Raw genomic sequence first — 21,942 nt, 5'->3', positions numbered from 1 at the left:
GGGCTAGCTGCTATATAATGATGTGCTACGTGATCGCTAGCGACACAGCTATGTTAGCATAACATAAACACAGTGAAGCTGGAGGATGAACGCTAACTTTTTTCCACTCGATAAAAGTTAACGTGAGGGTTCCCGATGGTTAGGGACAAATGCAATCGCATGGCAGGATGCTGTAAACGGACCAAACTTCAGTCAGGAGAACAACTGAGATAATCCATCCACAATACCAGGTTAGTCATTAACATACTGCTGCATGGGCTGGGCTGTAGTTACATCGTAAGGTTTAAAAACTGAGCTTTAAAATGAAGAGCGATGATAAAAACCGAGAGAGGCCAACAGTGATCACTGACTGTTGGGACTTGTTCAGATTAAATAAAACAAGATACAAAACATTACAACATGTTAAAAACACAACAGCCGTTTTAAACGCAGAGGAGTTTGGACCCAGAAGCAGGATTCATCAGATCATCACTTAAAGATTGGATAATGCTGACGCTTATTCGCCAAAGATTTGGGCTCTTTGTCGGGTTTCTTTATCTGCTGCTGAAGATCAGTGTTTGGGTTGTTACTCAAAGTAATCTCTATTTGACATGTTACTCATTACTTTTCTTAAAAGTAACACAGTGCAGTCCTTTATTGCTATTTATTGATTTATTACCTTAACGACCCCGGAGTACACACGATCTTCAGAAATATTTAGATGAATGAGATCTGTTAGCGACATCCCCGATGATTTTCCAGCAGACAATAGTTTGGGAACACGAGTCATCGCGCTGTCAGTGGTTTTGAGCGTTTGCGTGTCATTCTGTCAGGATGGCTGGAAGAGTTTTGTTCAGCAAGATCTCAAAGGTCAACTTAAAGATTTATTGGTGGAAAATTGACAAAAAGCTTTAAAACTTAGAAACTATGATTGTGCTGTGTATATAGAAACATATAGAAAGTACCATATGAAAATTCAAAATATCATGTGACCTTTGACCTTTCCTTCAAGGTCAGTAGATTGACCTGAAGGTCAAAGTGATAATAATGCTATACAGAGCTGTTTTTTACTGACATTGTTTGCATTGACAGCATATAGACAATGATACTGGTAAATATCACTTTATAGTTTGCATCCAAGTATATCATGTCACATTTGACCTCTGACCTCTGAGCGAGCTGCCCGGGTGGAGGTCTGGGTTCTCTGTGTCCTTCTTATTATTTATAGAAACTTCCATTTTAAAAAATGATGATTCACTGGTTTAAAACCACAACATTTTCAGTTTTTATGGATTTTTGATTGTACAGTCCCTCCTGCTCTGGGAGAACTGGAGCCATCTGCCAATAAAAGCTCAGATGCAGATGTATCGGTATCAATGAACGCGTCAGCCAACACGTAATAAGACTGAAGTACAGCGATGCAAAGCTAAATGTTATAAGGTCTCATCCAACAGAAATGGCAGACAGGAAGTTTGCTGTAAAAGTGAACCCACTGGCTGATAATCATTCACCGTCAGGCTCTGGTCCTGTGAGCTGGGTCTGTCTCATTAAAGCCAGCCAGGTCAATATTCCCTCTGACAACCCCCCACCCCCACCCCCTCCACTTCCAAGGATCAAACTTTGCTGCTGGGTTAATGAGCTGCAGTGCCACCAGCAGAGAGCCTCCCACAGCCCTGATGTTAACAGCGAGGTGTTCATGCTTACAGGAGAGAGCCTAACTTTAGCATCTATAACAGGAGGGCTGACTCGGCTTTTTAACACAATCACAACAAAGAAATAAAACCTCAAACTGAGAGATGTCTTTGGCTTCCACCAGGAGACAAACTGATTTCTGGTTTATTGATTTCTTTCAGAAACTTTACAAATTGACCAGAAGACGAACGATCGTGACGCTCCATCTCCTTTCTGACATTTTTCATACTCGGGGCGGCTACACCAGGAAACTTTAGTTTGTACGTGCTGCTCTAAAGATCGTGTCAGAGGTTATCAGCTGTGCAGCTAACACACTGGGATACATTTATTCTGTGAGAACAAAAGGCGGAGTAATCTCTTCCCAGCTCCGTTACCGAGTGGTCCGGCTGCTATCCCGCAGCACAGAGGTACCTGTTGTACAGCAGGATGTCGGGCCTCCAGATCTGGCTGTCGGGGAACCTGACGTTGGTCACGCCTGGATAGTCGGACGTGTTCCACTGCAGGTAGAAATCTGTCCAGTACTGCAAACACGCATACAAAAACCCAATGTTACCAATGGACCGACCCACCTTGTACCCACATGTGTTTGTGTGGAGTCGCAGACTTTATTTGGCGCTCTGTGCAGATGGAAATGATGCATTCAGTGAGTTACAAAGCAGGATCTCGACACTGTGATGGTCAGACTTCACATGAAGGTCATCCACGTCAACAGCAGTTATTTTTAGCCCCCTTCAAAAATCAGCCAGTATTGTAGTTTTCCTGCCATATTACCATAAAGTGCCCCAGTATGATGATGCTAACATTAACACTTGTTGGTTTCCATGCTGAAGAACGGAGCAGCTTTGCAATATTATTATTTTAGGTCAACATTTCTGCTCAGAGACGAACGGATCATTCGTGTTTTTCAGATCAGCTGAGCTAACGTGTCCACTCTTGCTTTTAATCCTCCAGGTTTATGACCAGATGGTTTGGGTTTAAATATTCTGTATGTTGTTGGCTAATGTTTCCTGTTTTTGGGTCTTTCTTAAAAATACTTGTATGTAAACATTGTTTGATGACATGAACACTCCACCGATGCTTAAAGTAACCGGGAACAGATTTATTAAGTGACCGACGCGTTTCGGCTTCTTTAAATAAAAAACAGGAAACAGAAAAAAAATCCACATGGACCAATCACACCTTCACAAATAAACCAGCTGACCAGTTGAGGTGGTGATGGTTAATTGGTTGAGCCACAGCCCAAATAGATTCTGGACTGAACCACTGCAGATTAAAAGGGAGATAAAATAAATAAATCAATAAAATAAAAGCGTGTCTTAACATAATACATACTCAAAATTACACAGAAAAATGAAAATAAGTTCATATAAAAATTAATGTAAACACGGTTTTCCACAAATTCAGTGTATTTTTGTGAAACCTGCAGAGGGAAATAAACATAACCGATGCACCAACAGTGAAATCACACAGATGTGATTCTTCTGTGCAGCAGCTGGCCTGTGTTTGCCTGACCTCCAAATCTCAGCTGGTGAAATCCAGATTACACTGATGAATCTTATGTAACAGCCATTGTTAGCTCCGGGTGTTTGAGAGAGGACGGAGCGCCGCCAAGAATCGCCTCATTTGCATACTTGGCTCCCCGGCAGGCTCGGCCCTCGTTACGTCTCCGAGCCTCTCCGAGTTCTGTGGTCCGTGCTGACGGTTTGAGGCTGTGGTGACTGAAGGTCGCACACATCCCTCTTCATCTTGTTTACTTCCTGTCACTGAGTTGAGATGTTTTTCCCGGAGGACTCCACTGAGAGCTGAACTGTTGCAAAGATATTTCCCCTCAAAAAGGCTCTGACGTTTGTAAAAGATAAAAATGCAGGGCGCATCTGATGTTTGACAAAAACGTGACGCTGTGCATATTAAAATAACTTTTAAACTGAGCGACACAAGAAACATAAAAGTGTCCATTACCATTAATGTTTCATCATCGTGTCTGTCAAAGAAATGTCATCCCTTATTTTTTAAGCATCACATCAGAGTAAACCAGCCTCACTGGTTGGACCACACACTGAGGCGTGTTTGGATAAACGCCCACAGGCTCAGTCGCTGCTGCATCACTGCAGATTTGTTCATCTGACAGATCAATAAAAGTGTGTCACTAACAGTTCGACTTCACCAAATACACATTTCCAACCGTGTCATGGTGTAAAACGGGCTCTCTTCTCACTCTGTAATTACTCAGCATTATCAGGGATCACAGCTGGATTATCTTCTTCCTCACATTCACACCAACAACAAACCTGCGGATCTCAGCTCTTTTATCCGGTGTTAAGTGATGCCGAGAGTTTGGATTATGGGGTTTGGTGTTGTGGCACCCTGAGTGTTAAAAACAAGGCTAAGAATTCTTGTTCTTTGAATGTGGTCGTGCTCCCCTCGTTTTGCTTTTGTTCTGACCGAAGTTTACATCATAGCACAGAGCAAACAGCTCGTTTGCTCCCATCTGATGTGGTGATATTTAGTTTCACCAGTAGGTGGCAGCGGCAAAAAGAAACGCAGGCCAGCTATTGTAATGGAAGCCATCATTAACACAGAGCTGCTGTAGTAGATACATTTATGTAATGTTGATACATAATTCGACCAAATTATTTACAGGAGGCTAGCTAAACGATGTTAGCCTCCTGCATTAGACTGTGTAAAACTGCTCCATCAGAAACCAGCCAGTACATCTTGTGCTGTGTATCGTTTACTGGTTTATTCTCCATCATTTACTCTGATCACACATGATCCCTTACAAAGGTAACGCAGGCCAGCTATTGTAATGGAAGCCATCAGTAACACAGAGCTGCTGCTTTGCTTGTGAACACCTGAATGTGCACCTGGATGAATCTTCCATCAGTGCACCGTGCTGCTCGACTGTAACTGTCAGCAAAGCTGGAGAAACTGGGTCAAAGCGTCACAGACGCACCGAGCGTGTAAAGCAGCAAAGCTTAAAGATGATTTTCAGCGTGTTTTTGAGACGTACAGAGCAAACAGAGGAGCCTAAATATTTTATGTTTTACTAATTAAATATTAAGATTAATCTAATTAATTTTCCAGTTTGAGATATTTGGTGATTTAGATCAGAGCGCTTTCATCCAATGGCCTTTAGTTTTCATTTCACATATTAAATTATTGCGACTGTTGAAATATTAAAAGAGTTGGGCTGACGCTTTACTTCTTAGCTTTCAGGAGGAATATGTTGACTCCATGAGGTTTGCTGAAATATGTAATAAAACGCAACATTAACTCCTCGCTCCGTTAGCATTAGCATGGAAACCACTGAGACTACAACACGTGAGAAACTTCAGAGCATGCCGAGGAAGCCAGTTTGATTCTGAGAGCTCACATGTAATTTCAATGAGCAGGGAGGATGTTCAAAGCCTCCAAAGCTTCACAAGTCAGAGCCGGATAAGACCAACAGAAACCTGCACAGTACAAAGGGAGAGGCCGACTGATCCACGAGATAAAGTTCAGAAAGAAAGAGAGAAATGCACACAGATAAATCCAGCAGCTCAGAGACGAGGCCGATATCACCGCTTTTATTCTGGAAGATTTCAGGGAGAATCTGGGACTCTGAAAGAGCCGCTGGTTATTATAAAACCTCTCCAAACACTTTAATTATTTGTTTCAACACGACTAAACGTGTAAAAGCTGCTGAAGAGCTGAAGATGATTAGACATCCCGTCGTCACCACAGGCGGACGTAAGCAGTAAAATCGTGAGGTAAATACAATATTTTAGATATTTTATTTTAATGGTTTAACTTCGAGCTGCTGTTATTTTATTTGATTATTTGCACTGACAACACCACAAGAAGAAGAGGAATTTCATGTTTATTACACTCGCTGGCCACTTCATTAGGTACAGACGCTTATCAACACGAGTATCTAATCGGCCAATCACAGGGCAGCATGTGAATGCACACTTATGATAACAACTTTTATTTTACAGCAGTTTTACTTTTTTTGCCCTTAATATTGAATCAACTCTAAACATTTTTATCCTCGTCAGTAATTTTGATGTAGTGGACTGATGTCATGAGTCATCCACGGAGTCTGGATTAAATACCTGCGTGTTACATTGTTGCATTCATCGTGGAAACAAACTGATGTCATGTGGCTGTGTGTGTTATTAATCCCAGAGGACGTTATGTTCAGACCCAAACGTAGGACAGGCGTGGAAGTCAACGCCATCATTAACACTGATCACCCAGGAAATAACAAAATACCAGCGTCCCAGTTTCCAGCGACAGAGACGGTGACCAGCGGGGAAAACCGTGTGTGATCGAGTACGTGTTGAGGGTCGGCATGGCTATTAGCCGGGCCAGCTTCCCAAGCGATGGTTCTAGCCAGAATCTGTCTGTTATCAGGGCGATGACACGAGGGAAGAGGTGATGGCAGCGAGCGAGGGACCCGATTGCGGAGTGGAGGTGGAGGGACGAGACGGAGACGGGAGGCTTCTCCTCGTCCTCCTGGGACTAAGCTGGTCCCCGCTCCGGAAGAGGAATTCCTCTCCTGTTTTTATCCGCATGAGGAGCATTCGTCGTGGGTCGTAGGACAATCGTGGGACTGTGTGAGATTTTAGTGTATCGAGAACATTTTATTCATCATTATTTGGTTTGTTTCATTCCTGCTTTCCCCTTCGAGGAATAAACTCTTTCTGCTTAGACCTGTAACACCTCTGTGCCCCGGGTTTGTGACTCTTTAGTGTCTACATTTGCACCTCTGACTTTGACCTTGAGGTTGAAGTCACTGATATTCAAACTCTGTGCTCTACAGCGTCTGCTGCTCTCAGCACTGCAGCAGCCTTTCATGGCTGAGGGCTAAAAACTATAAAAAATACTGGAGCTGAAAATAAATCTCAAAACCAAAAACCCCAAAATTCAACTTTAACCTGAGGGCCAAAGACCATCACAGCTAATGTGTTTAAGGCGGTAAATATCCTCACTGCTTATTTGCTTTGTTCATTAATGAAAAATCATTTTAAGTGGAGTAACTGTTAAAGTACAGCGTCTCCCCCGTGCTTTAATGAGATTTCTGCATTTTTCTGTGTTTACGCTCCTTTATGCTGCTCTGAGTCGGTGCGTCTGGGTACAAACAGCTTGTAAATGAGACGAATGCTCAACAAAATCATTGCAGAATAAACGTGAAAGCTCTTTCCGAGGCCCTGAAGGAAGAAATGTGATCCAGGAGGCAGTTTTTACTCTCACAGTGAGTCAAAGTTTCTCGTCTGCCAGGAGGAAACGAACAAAGGCTGCAGGAACACTCTGACATTAAAAAGCCTCCCAGCTCCCGCTGCAGAAATGTTTCTCCTTGCTTAAAGACATTCTTCCCCTTCACAATAAAACCCTGAACAATGACTCCAGCAGCAGCAGAGGAGGAGGAAGAGGAGCTGAAGCCAAATTAAATTAAGCCAAAACAGTCATTGGTCCTGGGAGAGCCTCTGGGGAGGAACCAACCTTTCCATGCGAGAGGAGCAGATTAGGCCGGATTAGTGCAGCCTACAAACACACATTCCACAGGCCCTGATATGAAACCTAATTAAATTTGGACAGCTGTGTGAAATGGGCTTAAGGAGCTCTCTTAATGGATTCCTGCGCTCTCCATTAGCTTTGACATTCACACCAGAGTCAGGCCTGCCCGAGGAAAACAAAGAAAACTGGCTTTCCTCCGAGCGAGACCGGCTCAAAGCGAACAGAGAAGATGTAAAGCGTCAAAGAGCAGGAGGTGGCGAGGCTCACGGAGCATTCGTGGAAACAGAGAGGCGGCGCTGGCGCTGCTTTTTGGAGTTTTTCTCCATCACAGCAAACTCACTGTATCTGGGTCAAGTGGCAGAGCTGGAGTTCATCCTCTGTGGAAGGATGGGGCGGTGTGGCTGCAGGCTTTTATTCATCGTCAGTGTTTACTCGCTTTATTTTGCCCACAGTCAGTTTGCTCACCATCCCGACTGCCACCGATACTCCCGCCTGCAACGGCTGACGGACACCCTGCTTTAACTCTCTGTAGGTGACGGCAGGGGGAGGCTGGGTGGAGGGCTAGCTCGTATCTTGAGCCGCTGATGAGATAACTAATCCTCCGGCAGTGAGTTATGGATCATTACACTAAACTCCCCCCAAAAAGGGACCGCCATTTGTAAATGCCAAAGCTGGCACAAACATACCCTCAAGATAAAGTTTGACATGTTGGGAAATACACGGATCCTCACTGAGGCGTAGAACGCGCTCAGCCTCGGCTGCAAATGTAAAAACATATAAAAAAGACAGAAAAGAGGAAAAAGACTCGCGGATGTTTCCAGCGTACCTGACAGGTAAAGGCGGCTCACCTGAGCACCACAAGCATGAGCTAAGAACAACATTAATAGATGTAACATTCATGTGCATCTTTATACAGTCAGTGTGAAAACTAATGTTTTACAGTTAGTGTAAGAACCGTCTGGACCCTTTTCTATAATCATCAGAAGGAAAACTCACCAGCTGTAGCCAGATGTTGGTGGTCAGCACCTGGTTCTTCTCGTCCTGAAACAGAAAAAGAAGAAAGGCGATCAGCGCCTCGGTTACAATGAATGGTCCATCTGAGAGGTTAAGAGTGCTTTTCTACAGGTACAGTTGCAGAAACCAAGATAGAGCACACATCACGGTGTGAAGAGGACAAACCAAAATAATGACTCTGAAGATGTTGAAGGAAATCTTATCTGCTCATGATGTCATTCATTTGGCTTTGGGGTGGTGACCCCCACCTCACACTGGGGCAGTTAAATGAGCGTGAGAAGTGGGGTGAAGGAGAATTAGCACCCCCAAGTCTGAGGTGGGTGACGTGGACCCACCCTGGATCAGAGTTTAGGTGTCTCAGGGTCTTGTTCACAGGTGAGGCGAACTGACAGCAGGTTTGATGTGGCGTCAGGTGTGATATAAACGCTGCAGCGCTCCGCTGTGCTGGTGAGAAGTTAGTGTTAATGTGAAGCTGTCGATTTACCAATCTATCCACCTTCCCACCCTCACCTGTGTCACGTGCTCTGAGTAGTGACAGGAAGAACAGTTCAATGCAGGCGGTGGAAATAAGTTTCTTTGAAGCGACGCCTCTTCCTTAGACACAAGGTGATCCATCATTACGGAGCGACTCGGAGTAAAGCTGCTACTTTGTTGACGTGGTTCAGGTGTCTGACTAGGACGAGACGAACATCTGGGCCTCTCTGCCTGGAACAACGCCCCCCCCCCCCCGACCTGGACCGAAATAAGAGTTGTGCTACTGGGACACCAAGAATGTGCCTTTGGTGATTAAAGTTAGGATTGAATTTTACAATAAAACCAATTCTGCACTTTGCTCTGTTGCACTTTGAATACGTTCCTTTCCCCGACTCCTGTGAGAGAAGCTTCACAGCTCAGTTTCATCAGCAGAGATGCCCGACGGCAAACAGGTTACAGACATTTGTCTGGGTCCAAAGAAAGACACCCTCACAGTGTAGACTGCAACGTGGCCACTCACTGAGACGTTATTCAGATGAGTCATAACAGGGTTTCTGCCCAGCATGCTGATGTTCTTATGCACCAGCTGCAGCAATGCTGTCTTCTAACAGATAACAGTCACATAAATGTGGATACATGCTGTGTTTACATGCCGGAGACGTTGGTTTGTGTCCTGCTGGTACCCTTATTTGTTGAGGACCGTCCCCCTCCTCCACACTGATGTGTTTTCACTCACTGGTTATTAGGAGATGCTAACAGCACTCTGAAGCCTTTTCTACCAGTTAACGCTTGCTTGTTAGTTAGCTTAATGCTTATTCTTATCTTCGGTTTATTAGTTACTTTTAGTAATTACTTTTAATCATTTTTAAAATTTTTGACTGTTTTATCCTTTACACTTATTTCTCTTTTATGCTTTTATATGCATTTCTTTTGCTTTTGTGTTTTAATACCATTTAACCTGCTAGCATGTTTTGGTACCTTGCCATAGCCCTCATCCTTCCCTGTTACTTCATCTTACCCTCTTGCATGTTAAGCACTTTGGTACACCACTGGTTTTTAAATGTGCTATATAAATAAAGTTTGTTGCTGTTGTTGTGGAGCAGGGGAAATGTTGGTGCTGGAATAACAGCGGTGGCCACAGAGCTGTTTCCTCGGTGCTCTGAACCAGAACACCTTCTGCATAAAGAAGTCATGCCGGCTGCAGAGAGGCATAACTAACAAGTTCACAACAACTTTGGAGACGCACATGAGGATCCTGCTGCTGGCGACTCAGAAACTCAGCTGAATCTCTGCTTCAGTGGGGGGGTTATGACATTTTCACAAAAAATACGCAAGAAACAAACTCTGGGTTTGAGTGGCGTGAGAGGCTCGTGGTGAATCTACAGATGGAGTCATGTGCACTTCATGAGCGAGGGTTGGCTGAGTGTTCAGGGAAAATCTCCCAAACAGTTAATAAACTTTGCTGTTCATAAAAACAGGAGGGACATGAGATGAAGACTGAACACATGAACTCATATGTATTGGTGATTCCTACAGTCTCAGGTGAGTTCAGCTGCTCTGAGCTGCTGATGTTAGGAAGCAGGTGTTGATCGGTGATTATCTCTAACTCGAGTTCATAAGGACTTTGATGGATTGTTTGGTCATCTTGGCCAAAGATGCTTTTGGGTTAAAGGAGCTTCTGTTGTTTGCATATGACTGAACACTCCTCTGCAGTCACGGTTAAAAGACAGTCTATTCTCCAGCGTTTCCTTCGTCCCTGTAAATTAATCTTAAACATGTGGAGCGCCGGCAGAGGGGAGGATGAATGCGAATAATGTCACTTTGATGAATGTCCAGCCTGTTAATACATTCTCAGGCAGCCGAGCGTACTGAAAGAATTAAAAGATGAGGATGTAAGCAAGTGGCCGGCACGTTGGAGGAGGGAGAGTGTTTAAGGACTGACCTCCAGTTACTAACGAGTATTATCTGTATGCTAAGCCGACTGCAGCCACATGAAAAACAGAGAGTATGCTTGAACAAAAATCCTCTTTGAAACAACGCCTACATTTAAAGCTCAGACAAGTTCTTTCTTCAGTGCACCAGGAAACCATATATTAAGCAGGAAATTCACCTGGAGAGCAGATTATTTGATATGAAAAGAAGCCAAAACTTCATCCCAGGATCTGCAGGACGTCTGCAGTGGTTACACAATCGCTCTCACTGTGCTCCTGCTGAAAAGCCCCCAGCAATGGTCCAAGAAAACTGGAAAATGTATGTAATTTATAGCTAAACTTAGAAGTTATCTGCCATTAAACTATGAAATGATAATGTTTATAATTGGTTGATAACTGATTTCTAAGAAAACTGCTTGTTCAGTTATTGCTATGCTAGTTGTTTGGTTTGGATTAGGAAAAGCTCGTGTTTGGTTACAGTTACAGTTGTAAATGTAATCGCAGGTATATGTCCGTAGAGTGCAGATTGCAGTCAAACGAATCCTGTTTTCTTACTCCAGCTGTATAATCCTCGCTACGATGGCAGTCACAGAACAAACCTCTGCTTACCTCGACTCTATTTACTCTGGCTGAGGCTGTAAAGTGCCGGTGGCGTCGTCTCTTTCCTTTGGGTTTTCATTTCTTTGATGCTGAGAACATAAACTGCAAACCCACTCGTATGTCTTTTTAATAGGTTAATGATAAGTTTTTAAAAATCCATCAATCTGTGCTGATGTCACCTGGACCCACAACACCATCGCCCTGGTAACAAAGGCTCCTGAGGAAGAAGAACCTGGACCAGGAGCTGCTGCTTCTACAGCTCCTCAGTGGAGAGCGTGCTCTCCTCCTGCCTGGAGTTTGTACTCAGGGGCCATGATGGAGAGGCTGCACAGAGGGTCATTAACACCACCCAAAACACTGGAGGCTCCAGGTGGGGCACATAGGACACTCACACAGACTCTGTTCAGTCCTTTTCACTTCTTTCAAGCACTTTGAAACTGTTCTCTAATGTGCACCTCTCTCTTATTTTTGTCTATTTCTCCTGTTTTCCTGCTGTCTACTCTTTATATTTAATTCCAGCCCAGTTGGTGTGGTCACCCACCATTTCATTGTACCGTACAATGAAAATACAGGCCTATTCTATAAAAGAAAACCAGGTACTCTCATACAGTAAGGAGAAAGGCCACAGTAGCAGCAGCCTGACGGAGAAACCAGGGTTGCCCTTTTCTCAGCCTCAATCTCACCTGTGACTCACAGACCAGACCGACCAGTCAACCAGAAGGAAAACCCACCGGTGTGGATATAAAACTCGGCAGCAACGGGGCAAAACGGCAGCAGCTGTGAAATGGTGCTCAGCAGCTGATGAGATGATACGAGCCGATGAAGCCCAAAAATCACAGTGGAGGGGGTGGGGAGGGGTGGGGAGGGGTGGGGGGATGAGAGACGATCATGAGCCGAAGACTTACATAGACTTACATATATATTATACAGCTAAATGATAAACTTAACCTTCAGCTCATCAGAAAACAGTCAATCCTGTAATCCTGGACTGTAAAGGAAGTACTGAAACTGGCTGCTTTAGCTCCTCCCACTCCTCTGATAGGCTGCCCCTCACATATAAAATATTTAAACAGCAGGTAGGATGGCACTTTATCCCATCGCCCAGAACCAAGAGTTGAAAAGACTGAATGAAAACGAGTTTTTATAGAGATTACTGCTCTTACACGCTGCGTGTGAATGTTGATGTCAGGAAGACGGAGGCAGGTGGAGGTCCTGCTGGTATCCAACAGAAAGATTCAGCAGAGTACAGACGATAAACGAACAACCTGATATCCAACCCTGCAGCATCTTAAATCTGTAAAAAGGCTGCAGGAGATCAAAAGCTGCTCCTGTACTCAGCTGAATCTGATACTGTGTCGTTATCTCGTATTAATAAGTGGTGATGAATGAGCGCTGAGAAAGGATCCTAATGTTACGAATGAAACCGCGTTTCCCCAGAGGAAAGATGAAGTCTTTTAAAAATGGATGCAGACTGATCAGGCGAGCTCAGACGGGCTGAGACGGAGAAAAGTGTCTGATGAATGGTACCACCAAGAAATAAATGATGTTAGGAGTGGATGAGGACTGGAGTCGAGCAGAAACCAGCAGATAAAGCAACAGATGAACACGGAGATACTTCAGTGGGTGATTAAAGGAAACTGGTGTTTGCAGTGAATGTTGAGCTGTCTACGCCAGCGGTCCCCAACCTTTTTTGCGCCACGGCCCGGTTTATGCCCGACAATATTTTCACGGACCGGCCTTTAAGGTGTCGCGGATAAATACAACAAAATAAAACTAGTACCGGTACCGAAAAAAAGAAGATTTATTCATAACATACGTGAAAAGACCCAGGAAAACCGAGTTAACGATAAAAACGATAACAAAATAACGCTGAAAACCGATAAAAACCCTGAAAACCACACATTTCACACCTGAGCCTCAACTCTCGCGGCCCGGTACCAAACGACTCACGGACCTTTACCGGTCCGAGGCCCGGGGGTTGGGGACCGCTGGTCTACGTGATGAGTCTGCTCGGTCCATATTTCGGTTACATCCTGGTGCTGTGGGGAGATCAAGAACCCAAAACAAGTTCAAACTTAGGATTTTGGATGTTTTCCTGTTAAACTTGAGTCAAACCCTCAAGCCTGTGACCTTCTATCAAACACGTCGCCAAGGGAAACGCCACCTTTCACCTTTGGGGTGGAAAAGCAGTTGCTCCGCATCGCGTGCCGGGATGGTTGCTGCCGGCGATGCAGCGGAGCGCAGACAGAAGTGATGCTGGAAAAATCCTCCCAACAAAACCAAAGCAGATATTTGAAACGACAGATTCGCTTCAGATGAAGCTGCAGAAGTGAGAAATCATGACATCAGGTAATTAAACGCTCGGCTTCCTGCCAACTTCACGCTGAGTCATTTATATTGATTAAGAACCTCATCAAGCCCACGCAAAAATAGGTTTCCCTCGCCGTGTGCTGTGGAACGCCTTCGTCACCCCTTTAGCTAATTAGCACGTTCCTGCTAACGGCGAGCTGTTTGTGAACTCTTGTTACTTCTGAATGTTTACGTGCTGTTAGACTCAGATTTAAAGAGTATTTCCTCCATTTGTTCCTTATTCAGATCCACATTACTTGTTACCATGGCAACAGCTATTCTTCCTGAAGTAAAGAAAATAAAAAACATCAAAGAAGCAATACATCAAAATGAAAACAAGTAGCTCCTTCAAGGACAACAACAATCATTAAACATCATAAAAAACTAAAATATTACGACTGGTTCGATTCCTGAAACGAGCCGGCTGCTTTCTCCCTCCTCCCCCGACCTCCCCCCCACTCTGTCCGACCCTCTGCTGGCGCTCCCTGCTCCAAAACCCACACTGACAGGAAGTGAATTTAAAGTTCAAGTAAATACCAACGCTGTGTAAAAATAAGCTATACTTTGTCACAGTGAGAGATTTAGGTCCGACTCAGGTTTCATGAGTAACTTGTTTCTCCGTGGGACTGTGGCACCCCCATAAATTCAGACAGAGGGAATCAATGAGATTTAAGGAAGGAGGCGGGAGCGATGAGAGACACTGTGGGGGGCGCTCTCCACAATCACTCGATCCAAAACCCTCACACATGCAGAACAGCCCCGAGGCCACGCCAGGGTCCATATGAAGGTGAAGCTGCTGCACGTGGAGCACGATCGCATCTCCTCTGTGTGCACAAACACACACAGACATGAGTGCAGACCCATGACACACACATGAAGCTGCACACAGAAGACACACACTCACCGCACATCGCAGACAAAAGGCAGTTTTAGAAAGAGTGTGTGTGTGTGTTTGTGTGTTAGCTGCTCTGCACTGTGGTTGAATAAAGTTCTGCAGCCAGGACTCTGACATGTCTAATAATTGATGTGTGTGCTTGTTGTCACATGCCATGATAGATGAAAGTTGTCTCCTGCTGTGGGCTGCTAGCAGGGTGCAGAGCGAGTGTTTGTTAAACTGGCTGTAAGATGTGCGTGAGGTAGAAACGAATGAGCTGAGCTCGTTTAGTTCCTCACAGCATCTGTTTGTTTGTGTTTATGCCTCAGCCTCACGGTCGGGCCGCGCAGCAGGAAAGTTCATCCCTGAAGTCGGGCTAATTGGAGCAAACGTCCACTCTGAACCCGCAGAAACAACCGAGGGTGCGTCTCATCTCAGATGCAGCTCCACCAAAATTATTGTAACAACAAGGCTGAGCCAGTCTGTCACTGAGTGGAGTCAAGTTGGCAGTTCTATGCAATCTGTTTGTGATAATACGCAATTAACTGTAACAAATCTGCAAAAATTGGATTTTTCTTCTCAGCAAAAGCAGAAATTCACTTTAAATTCCTCCACAGTGAATGTTGAGCTGACCGTCCTGCAGCTGGGAACAAGCTGCTGCAAAGAGCATTGCAGTGGAGCTGCTCGTCTGTGCAGACTGCAGCATTTCGGCGACCCGTCTGAGTTTATTCATTCAACTCTACACAGCAAAACATTCAGTGCAAACACAGATGTTATCTGGATATTTCTGCTCCTGCTTTCCCTCCTTCCCTCCCTCATATCCTGGTTAAAGTGTTCATAATAGCGTTAGAAGATCACAATACCAGATCTTCATTGCATGGTTATCACATGATATGTCATATGTTGCCCTTAGTCACAATCATCCTTTATTTATTTGATTTATTTAACTTTATGAATTCACACTGGTTCCCAGTAAGACCTGCAGTCATAGTTACAGTGAGGAAGCACCTGTGAGTCACAGCGCAGGGCAAAGTTTATCTACACAGCTCAGATGCTACAATACAAACAAGAAGCAACAGACGATGAGGAAGCTGTGATTACACTGATGTTTACATATCAGTTATTGTTACTGGCACAGCATATCCACCAGTACATCCACCAGTACATGCACCAGCATATCCACCAGTACATCCACCAGTACATCCACCAGTACATGCACCAGTACATGCACCAGCATATCCACCAGTACATGCACCAGTACATGCACCAGTAGCTCACAGTCTTCTAAAGATCCTCTTTAAGCATTTCTTTCTTGGTCCTGTATGAAGTCATCTGGTCTCTGATCTCACACACAGATGCCGTAATAATAGGGATAATTAACAGTAATAATGTGTCCTGTTCATACTGAAGCAACAGTTCTTACCACGTCCATAATCTGCAGCAGGCTGAAGCTGAAGTGGACGGTCAGGCTGTGGGAGTCATTGCTGACCGGCCGCTCTAACGGGTTGTAGTTCTTCATCAGCTCCTTGTAGAGACGCCGCTGGTACACGCCCTGCAGAGAGCCTGGAGGGAAACAGGAACGACTGTCGTCAGCACGCATGACCGCTCCAACAGTTTAACTGAAGTGGAGCCGGTTAAACCACTGACACTAACACAGGCTTTCTCTCCCAGTTTAGCAGCTGAAAACCACTGAAGTATTCTGTGGAGCTGCCCAGACTCTCCTCCATCCCCATCCTGCCAGTCCAGAGTTTCCTCCTGGACTCAAACCCTCTTAGAGGTCGCTTTGACTACATCGCTCACTCTGTTCCAGGTTTTTGTATAATATAAAAATGAGTTTGATGATCTGAGACATGAAAGTCTGACAAATATGTAAGAAATGTGAGAAATCAGGAAAAAGGCAGAGAACTTTCCCAGCACTACATTTGCTCCACATTTCTGTTCATTATCTGTTTGTTTCGTACGACTGAAGTGCTGTGACGCTGGGAGTGTTGGCAGGTTGTTAGTGGTGCCTCTTGATTGGCCGATGCGACTGAGCGGCTGCGTGAATCTGCCGTCGGGTGAGATGTGGCCCACGTCTGGTCTGACAAACATCGATTTCACCACATTTCTCCTCCTTTTGTCACCTTTCATCTGAGGCAGCCCAGAGTCGCTCAGAGACCGGGGGTCTTGAAGGCTTCGAGGAGACGGATTACATCAGCCTTGGTGGAGATGAAAGCTCATCCGGATGACTGACAGGTGCTCGGTGAGATCTTGGCCGAGCGTGGGGGGGCGGGGCTGACTGTCAGGAAGTGAGCTCCAGATAACAGAAATATTTTCTATTCCTTTGTCTGCGTTTCGTGCTTTGACTGCTCAACTAAAAACCCCAAACGCTGGTAGAAGGGATCTACTTCAAATCAAGGGATCTGAATTTCTGAATGAACGTAAGTGAAAATGAAAAGATTTTATTTACTGTCAACATGAAGAACTGCAGAGCTGTGACTGTTACAGTGATGCAGCAGCTTCTGATCCTCGGGTGTATTATCAGTTTTAGTCTGTAGTCCAGTCTGTTACTTCAGTCCTGAAGCTGTTTCTGTGTGTCAGTCTGCAGGTTTCTATTAATAGAACTGTTGTTTCTATTTCCCCCGTGCTTTCACGCCTGCTTTATCTTCTAATATTTTCTATAGACTCTTCATGGTTTACATTCTCATCTTGTTATTTGAGTCTTTTGTTCTTGGTTGTAGTTACTGTTACTAACGCCGTGTTTTTGTCTGTGATGTCTCCTGTGTCACGTTAATCTTGTTTGTCCTTGTTCGGTTGTGTCTTACTTCCTGTTTTACTTTGATAGCGGCTGTTATCAATGTCTCATGTGAAGTTAAACATTCTGTCTCCACCTGTTTCCACCTGACCCGTCGAGGCACGGACCCTGCAGCTGTGCTGTGGTATCTGCACCAACATGTTAGCAGCAGAAGCTTTGAGTCCTGTAAGCTGTGAGGTGGAGCTTCCATGGATCGGACCGTTTGTCCAGCACGTGATTCTGGGGGATCTGGAGGCCAAGTCAACACCTCAAACTGGTTGTTGTGCTCCTCAAATCATTCTGGAAAAATTCCTGCTTTCAGTGCATGATCCTGCTGAAAGAGACCACAGCCATCAGGACGCACAACAACTGTGCTTCAGCTCTGATGGTCAGCAGCCCCAAACCACCTGACATGAACAGTTTGAGCTACAGCAGCTTGTCTGTTGGACTCGTGCAGACTGGAGACATCTGACAAATCTGCAGTTTCCTACATGTTCTGACCCAAACTGTCAAACTGGTTCACACTGACCCATTTCTCCTGCTTCTCCCATCATTTTACAGGTTCTTGTTCCCTGACATGTCCCACCCACTAACAGGTGCCAGGATGCAGATCAGTGTCCTTCACTCCACCTGTCAACGTGTTAAGGCTGATCGGCGTATCGCTCTCTGATTTTGCATTCCCAGCCTCGCTCTTTGAGTCTTGAGCTTTTGTACGTTCTCCTCATTAACCTGCATTAAATGCTCACTTTGAGCTCGATTCCTGCTGCCTGAGTCAGCGACACAGCTAACTCTGACACTCATAAACACATGAAACACAAACATGGACTCTAACCGGTCATGTGACTGATGTAATGTTTGCTGATCCCAGAGCTGTGTAGGAGAGCTGATGTGAGTGAAGCTGATATGTAAATGTGTCAGACTGCTCCAATAACAGCCTTTCATGCTGTTCCAGCTGTGGCAGCCCAACCCTGCACGCTGCATGTGCCAAACCAGTTCTTTTCCTTTGTTTTTTGGCATATTTCTCCTGTTCCAGGTGTGCATGTTCATATCACACATGACCAAAGCTTCAGATGATGAGCTCCGTGTCTGTACAGTGAGCCAAAAGCTGCAGACTGTTGTAAAAACTCTATTTATCACCGTTTTTTCACCCTTTTATATGAAGTATGTTCTGATTGGGGATTTCCTTAAGTGCTCTGATGTAAGGGAGGCGTCCTCCATCAGTCTGCTCGGGGTACTGGAGGGTGGGGCACGTGTTGAGAGACAGGGGTGGTTTTCAGAAATCTGCATATCACAGCTGACCTGCAGCATGTGTAAACGCAGAATGCGTGAAGAGTCGCTGCATTTAGGAAGCTAATGCTGCTGCGCCACATGCATCCATTAAAGACAAAGGAAGGAATCTGAGTCTCAGCCAGCGGTGAACAACAAACAGAGATTCTTCAAAATCCCAGATTATGATATAGGAAGCGAGTCTGTGGAGGAGATGGAAGGAGTACTGAGCAGCTCATGAGTAGAAAATGAGAGTGAGAGGAGGAAGGGTGGAGGAGTAATAAAGATGCAGAGAGGGCAGCTATGACGAGTGGGATGGCGGTCGGTCCTGGTGACATACATGTGGAGGTGTGGAGATGTCCAGGAGAGGGGGCGGTGGACTTTAACCAGACTGTTAACGATGATTTTGGAGAGTTGGAGGATGATGAGGAAAGCAGGTGCACTGATACTGATGGCATGATTACGTGTGTGGTAGGAGAGACAGGTGGGTTGAAGGTGGGAGTACATCAGGGATCTGCTCTGAGCTCCTTCTTGTTTGCAGTGCTGACAGATGAGGTCGAGGCCATGCGTGAATGAGAGGTGGAGAGGTGCAACACAGAGATAGTGTCGCTGCAGGAGTTTAATACCTGGAGGCAACCATCCAGAGAGAGATGAAGAAGTGAGTGCAGGCAGGGTGGAGCGGGTGGAGATGAGTGTCAGGGCTGATTTGTAACAGGAGAGCAGCAGGAGGGAAAGGGGAGGTTTCAGGATGGTGGTGAGAGCTGCGGTGATGAGTGGTTTGGAGATCAGATTTAAAGGGTGAAGCAGAAGCTGCTCAGTGACTCCACGTGTTGTAAAAACACCACCCCACTCTGAGTCTGCGCTGGTGTGTTGGTATCTGAGTCCAACCGGAGCTCGGTGTGTCGACACTTCTGTGAAGACGTGAAGCTTCTGGGCTCTTTGTGTGTTTCAAACAAACGGGAACAAAACCGTTTTCTTAGGATGTTTTTATAAGCTTTAAAAATGTTTATTCTTCTTAGGAAGTGATAAGGAAAAACATGATTTAATTGGCTGAGTTATTTGAACAGCTGTGAAAGGTCAACATTTCCTTTGAGGAAATAAAATTTCAAAAGATTGAAAGCGGCAGCTGCTGAAGAAGACGTCTTTAAACCTTAAACTGAACCTCAGAGCTGATTTCACAGCGTAAATACCAGAATCAGCACAGAGACGTAAAGTGGTTCAAAACGTCTTTTTCTAAGAAGACATTTATGACCCCGATTTTATGCAAACGAGCTCCTCCAGCAGCGAATAATCTGAAGCCTGAAACCTGCAGCAGACCGATCAGACTGAAGACGAGTCCACAGCCGCAGATTCAGGCCTAAAAGGAAGCACGTTTCACAAACACTGTACATAATAAAGATCTATAATATGCAGGCTAATAGAGATTACTGAACCTGAAAGAGTTGATACAATACAACTCAGATATAAACTGGCGACTTTTTTAAAATCTCTTCTTTGAGATTCCATTAAAATAATCCAACAGAAAAAATAAGGTGACAGATAAGTGAGCACCTTTGAGTTGTATCCCCTCCACCACAGTGACCCGGCAGCTTGTTTCACCCACAGATTTAATCTGACAGCAAATCATGAAAATCTGATAACACAGCCCCATTTAATCTTCACTGGACCAGTAAAACTTCTGCCTAATAACCCAGTAAAAAAACAAAAACACTGTTAGTCCCAGTTTTTCCAGATTAAGACAAAATGCTGTTGAATCAAACTAAACAAACTCATTGTCACATGCAGCGACACTCGAGACGGTGACAGAGTTCAACAGCAGGCGAGCCGTTTATTAGGCTGGGAGAAGGTACGAACAAAGACAGGTACTAAAGCTAAACTTAACTAGAACTTCACCAGGAGAAAATAAATACTAAACTCACGGGACAAAGAACATGAAAAATACCTGAACACAGGAAACACAAACACAACAGAAGACCCGACAACGACTGACAGAAAACTCACACACTAAATCCACAGAGAGGAGACGAGGGGAGTGGAAACACAGCTGACTCAAATGAATGTGACGCCACAGGGGAGGCAAAACTAAACACACCGAACATGAAATGAGACTATCAAAATAAAACAGGAAACACTGAGACGTAGACTGACACACAGGCCTGACACAGGAGACAAGAGAGAGAGGCATGATGGGGAAAGACAACCGACGGGAAGGGGAGACAGGAAGACAGCAAGGAAATGGAAACATTACTCAACAATAAAGACAATTCAATACTCAAAAAATAGAAAACCCAAATATTACAACACAGAAAACATCGTCGACTCAAAATGCCGGGTCATGACACCCATCAGTTCTTTAAGGTTTTACTGTAAGAAATACAGAATAAATAGAAACTGGCAGAAAATCTACTGTTTCTTATTGTGTGAACAAAACCCAGGAAAACTCTGCTGCACTGTCCTGTGACACGTGGCTGAGCGTGGATGGTGTCAGTAAGATGAACATAAATCTGATGAAGATACAGGTCCAGCTTTGCGCCCTTCTTCTTTGAAATGTTCCCGAAGACTTGCCGTGGCCCAGACTGGACCCTTTGACGGCCTGGTTCTGGCCCGCGGGTTGCATGTTTGACACACCCACCCATGGCAATGTTAATGCACAGGTGCAAAATTCTTCTTCTTCCTTTTCCCTCCCTTACACCTGGACTGCACAAGGATCACCTCACACTGATTCTCCCTCAGCAAACAGCAGGACGCTGCACGCACAGAATCAAACTTCTTATTTAATCTGCAGATTAAACTTCTGTTTTTGATTCACTCCAAAGAGATAAAATGTGACAGAAGCAAAATCTGATCACAGCATTTGTTGTTAAACATTTATTCTAATCAAATCAACTTCTTATTCACAGTCAGACTTTTATCAGTTTTAACCTGCGGCTGTAAAAGAAAAATCTCACGTTCTGTTTGAAAAACGCATCTTTGAAATGTCTGCATGTGCATCAAAATGCAGTTTAAAGCTGGAGAGCTGGTTTTAGTCCACAGGTTACAATTCTTTATCCAGATAAGTGTCCTCACAGCCGTAGACGACCTGCATGTGTGTGTGTGTGTGTGTGTGAGCCTACCGTGGATGAGGCTGCACAGCGTCAGGATGAGCGGGGTGAAGACGCGAGCGTCCATCATCAACAGCGAGTCTCAGAGAAGCTGAGCGGAGTTCCTCCTGAACCGACGGCAAACACGGAGAGAACGAGAATCAATAGAGGGTTCGCTCTGAGAGGAGACGGGGTTGCTCCTCCCCCCAAAAAGCATCCAAAGGAGTAGATTCAGCAGCCGGAGACACCGAGGAGAGAGAGAGAGGTCTGTGAGTGTGTGTGTGCACATGTGAGGGCAGAAACGTAGAAACAGTCATAAAACTGAGCTTTACAGAACAACACACCTTCATCCACTGCTGGATGTTTAAGAGTTGTTAGTGTCTGTGAAGGTTCTCAGTCATCCAGGTCATC

At 44.9% G+C, this 21,942-nt stretch overlaps 1 protein-coding gene across 7 annotated transcripts in view; it reads right to left on the bottom strand.

Moving 5' to 3' along the window:
* Window positions 1-20,854, bottom strand: part of LOC100692136 (neuronal acetylcholine receptor subunit alpha-7) — a 48,923-nt gene extending 28,069 nt beyond the window's left edge. The window contains exons 1-4 of one of the 7 annotated variants that reach the window (XM_005449164.4): window positions 20,453-20,854; window positions 15,836-15,975; window positions 8,167-8,211; window positions 2,083-2,192 (exon numbers count right to left, since the gene is read on the bottom strand). In XM_005449164.4, the coding sequence (XP_005449221.3) occupies window positions 2,083-2,192; window positions 8,167-8,211; window positions 15,836-15,975; window positions 20,453-20,696 (539 nt within the window). In that variant the 5' untranslated portion in view covers window positions 20,697-20,854. The other 6 variants (XM_019360925.2, XM_019360924.2, XM_025909288.1 and 3 more) reach the window with 6 other exon arrangements.
* Between the last annotated feature and the right edge of the window lie 1,088 nt (window positions 20,855-21,942).

The sequence above is a fragment of the Oreochromis niloticus genome, linkage group LG7 (genome assembly GCF_001858045.2).
Source record: "Oreochromis niloticus isolate F11D_XX linkage group LG7, O_niloticus_UMD_NMBU, whole genome shotgun sequence".
Lineage (NCBI taxonomy): Eukaryota > Metazoa > Chordata > Actinopteri > Cichliformes > Cichlidae > Oreochromis > Oreochromis niloticus.
Note: the sequence above shows the minus strand (reverse complement) of the source record. Positions and strands in the feature narration are given on the sequence as shown.